This window comes from Montipora foliosa, chromosome 12 (genome assembly GCF_036669935.1).
Source record: "Montipora foliosa isolate CH-2021 chromosome 12, ASM3666993v2, whole genome shotgun sequence".
In the NCBI taxonomy this organism is placed as follows: domain Eukaryota; kingdom Metazoa; phylum Cnidaria; class Anthozoa; order Scleractinia; family Acroporidae; genus Montipora; species Montipora foliosa.
Genome location: NC_090880.1, coordinates 597,978 through 599,764, shown reverse-complemented (window position 1 = coordinate 599,764; position 1,787 = coordinate 597,978). Strand labels below are relative to the sequence as shown.

The 1,787-nt window shown below is 35.6% G+C and overlaps 1 protein-coding gene across 4 annotated transcripts in view; it reads left to right on the top strand.

Annotated features, from left to right (window-relative positions):
- LOC137979119 (UPF0489 protein C5orf22 homolog) overlaps nucleotides 1-1,444 on the top strand; it is a 6,880-nt gene extending 5,436 nt beyond the window's left edge. Inside the window, exons 3-5 of one of the 4 annotated variants that reach the window (XM_068826306.1) lie at nucleotides 1-57; nucleotides 152-263; nucleotides 855-1,444. The exon at nucleotides 1-57 is cut by the window's left edge and continues 6 nt beyond it. In XM_068826306.1, the coding sequence (XP_068682407.1) occupies nucleotides 1-57; nucleotides 152-263; nucleotides 855-1,036 (351 nt within the window). In that variant the 3' untranslated portion in view covers nucleotides 1,037-1,444. Of the gene's footprint in view, nucleotides 58-151; nucleotides 347-854 lie in introns of all 4 variants that reach the window. The other 3 variants (XM_068826305.1, XM_068826308.1, XM_068826307.1) reach the window with 3 other exon arrangements.
- The last annotated feature ends 343 nt before the right edge of the window (nucleotides 1,445-1,787 follow it).

The window sequence follows — 1,787 nt, the reverse complement described above, 5'->3', positions numbered from 1 at the left end:
TTTAAGACACTAAGAGATATATACAGATTCAAAGAACCTCAGTCTGCAAGCAAGAAGGTTAATATTGGAAATGGTTTGTTACCCATATTACTCTAAGGGTTTCCTTTTATATTCTGGGCCCTTTCTCACATTTAATTGTTTCCTTCCTCAGGACTTACATGATTGCATAACATTACGTGAAGCCCAAATAAGGGAAATTGAGGCAACTATTCAGTATCTACAAACAGTTTCTTCTAGTTGCAATGACAACGCAGTGATGTCAGGTGATAGTTGGCTCAATCATGATCTTATTAAATTGACAGAGAAGATTAAGCTACAAAAAGGAGGAATGCTTGATTTTGAAATGGTAATTAAACCTAAGAACATGAGTGTTGAAGTAAAACCCCTTTACTAGTGTAGCACCTACGCAGTATCTTGATTCCCTTTTTATGATTTTTTTTTTCACTTTTTTAAGCTTTTTGTCACCAGTTAACTTGGCTACCATCATTGTATCTCTTTGTCTTTAATAGTAGTTTTCGTCATCACCTTCATTGTTGTCATTTCCCAAATTAAAGTATTAATAATTATTGTTGTTTGTAATGTTGCGACCAAATATTTCAAAACAAATAAAACTTCATTGAAAAAATATTTTCCTGCTTTTTATCCAAACAAAATCACAAAAAAAAAAAATGCAGACGCCTTCCAAAATGCGCAATACAAAACATGTCACACAATTTTAATATCAGCCAATTGCAATGTATTGTCTTGTCTTGTGTTTTCCGCTTGCTTTAATCTGAAACTTATAGTAGCCTCCCACGCAGAGTGTCTGCGTGGGAGGCTAAAACTTAAGGTGTGTGTTGACTCAAAGGAAAAAGTGGCATTTTCTGTTTTTCAGCTTCACGTTTCAGGAATGTCATCTGATATACCCCATCATGTGAGTTCTTATGAAATGATTGACAGTTTAATGGTTTCATTGGCAACAGTTTTAAGCTGCATTCCAAAACCTACTCTCATTACCATGGCCAGGTATAATGGTGTTTGTATTTGTGAATGTTAAGATTGGTATAATTCATGTACAGCTGTAGCATTGCATTGCCATCCAATAGGCCTTTTTCGAAATATTAAAATTCAGCTTGATGGTGAGGTTACAAAGTGAGGACAAAGACAAAGGAAAGTGGATGATATGTAAATATTAATTTTTTTTTTTCACATTCATTCCAACGTTTCTATTGTTTTTGTCCTCACTGGCTCAATATCAAGCTGAATATTTGAAATTTCGAGAATGGCCTATTTTAAAAATACAGAATGTGGACAACAATCTTAAACACTTGCCCATTGGGTGTCCGCTTCACCAGAACAGGAGCAAATGAGTAGGAGCTTGTCTCTCCTATACAAGTCCTATGAGTCAACCTTTGCATGTATCTTTCTATTTTTAGAACACCACAAGCCCCATTCGGCACTGCCTGCACTGTTTAGAATTGCCAATCAGAATAAAGTTATTGTTTAAACGACAACAAAAATAGCAAAAACAACGTATGAAAATTGTGCAAAGTGATGTAAATTGATGTAAATGTGAGTCTCCTGCTGAAGGGTTAATGCTAAAAGTAGAAAGATACGCGCAGAGGTTGACTCAAGGATGCAGTGCATAAGGAGGCTCCTAATTCATGACATGGGCTTCTTCCCAGAATTAAGGCTTTTTGTTACCGGTACTTAGTTTATTTCAGTACATATGGTTTATTGACCAAGCGTGAGGTCAAGATGGCTTGATATTGGCTAAGTTCTTTTTTTGCATGTTTTTCGTCTCAAGG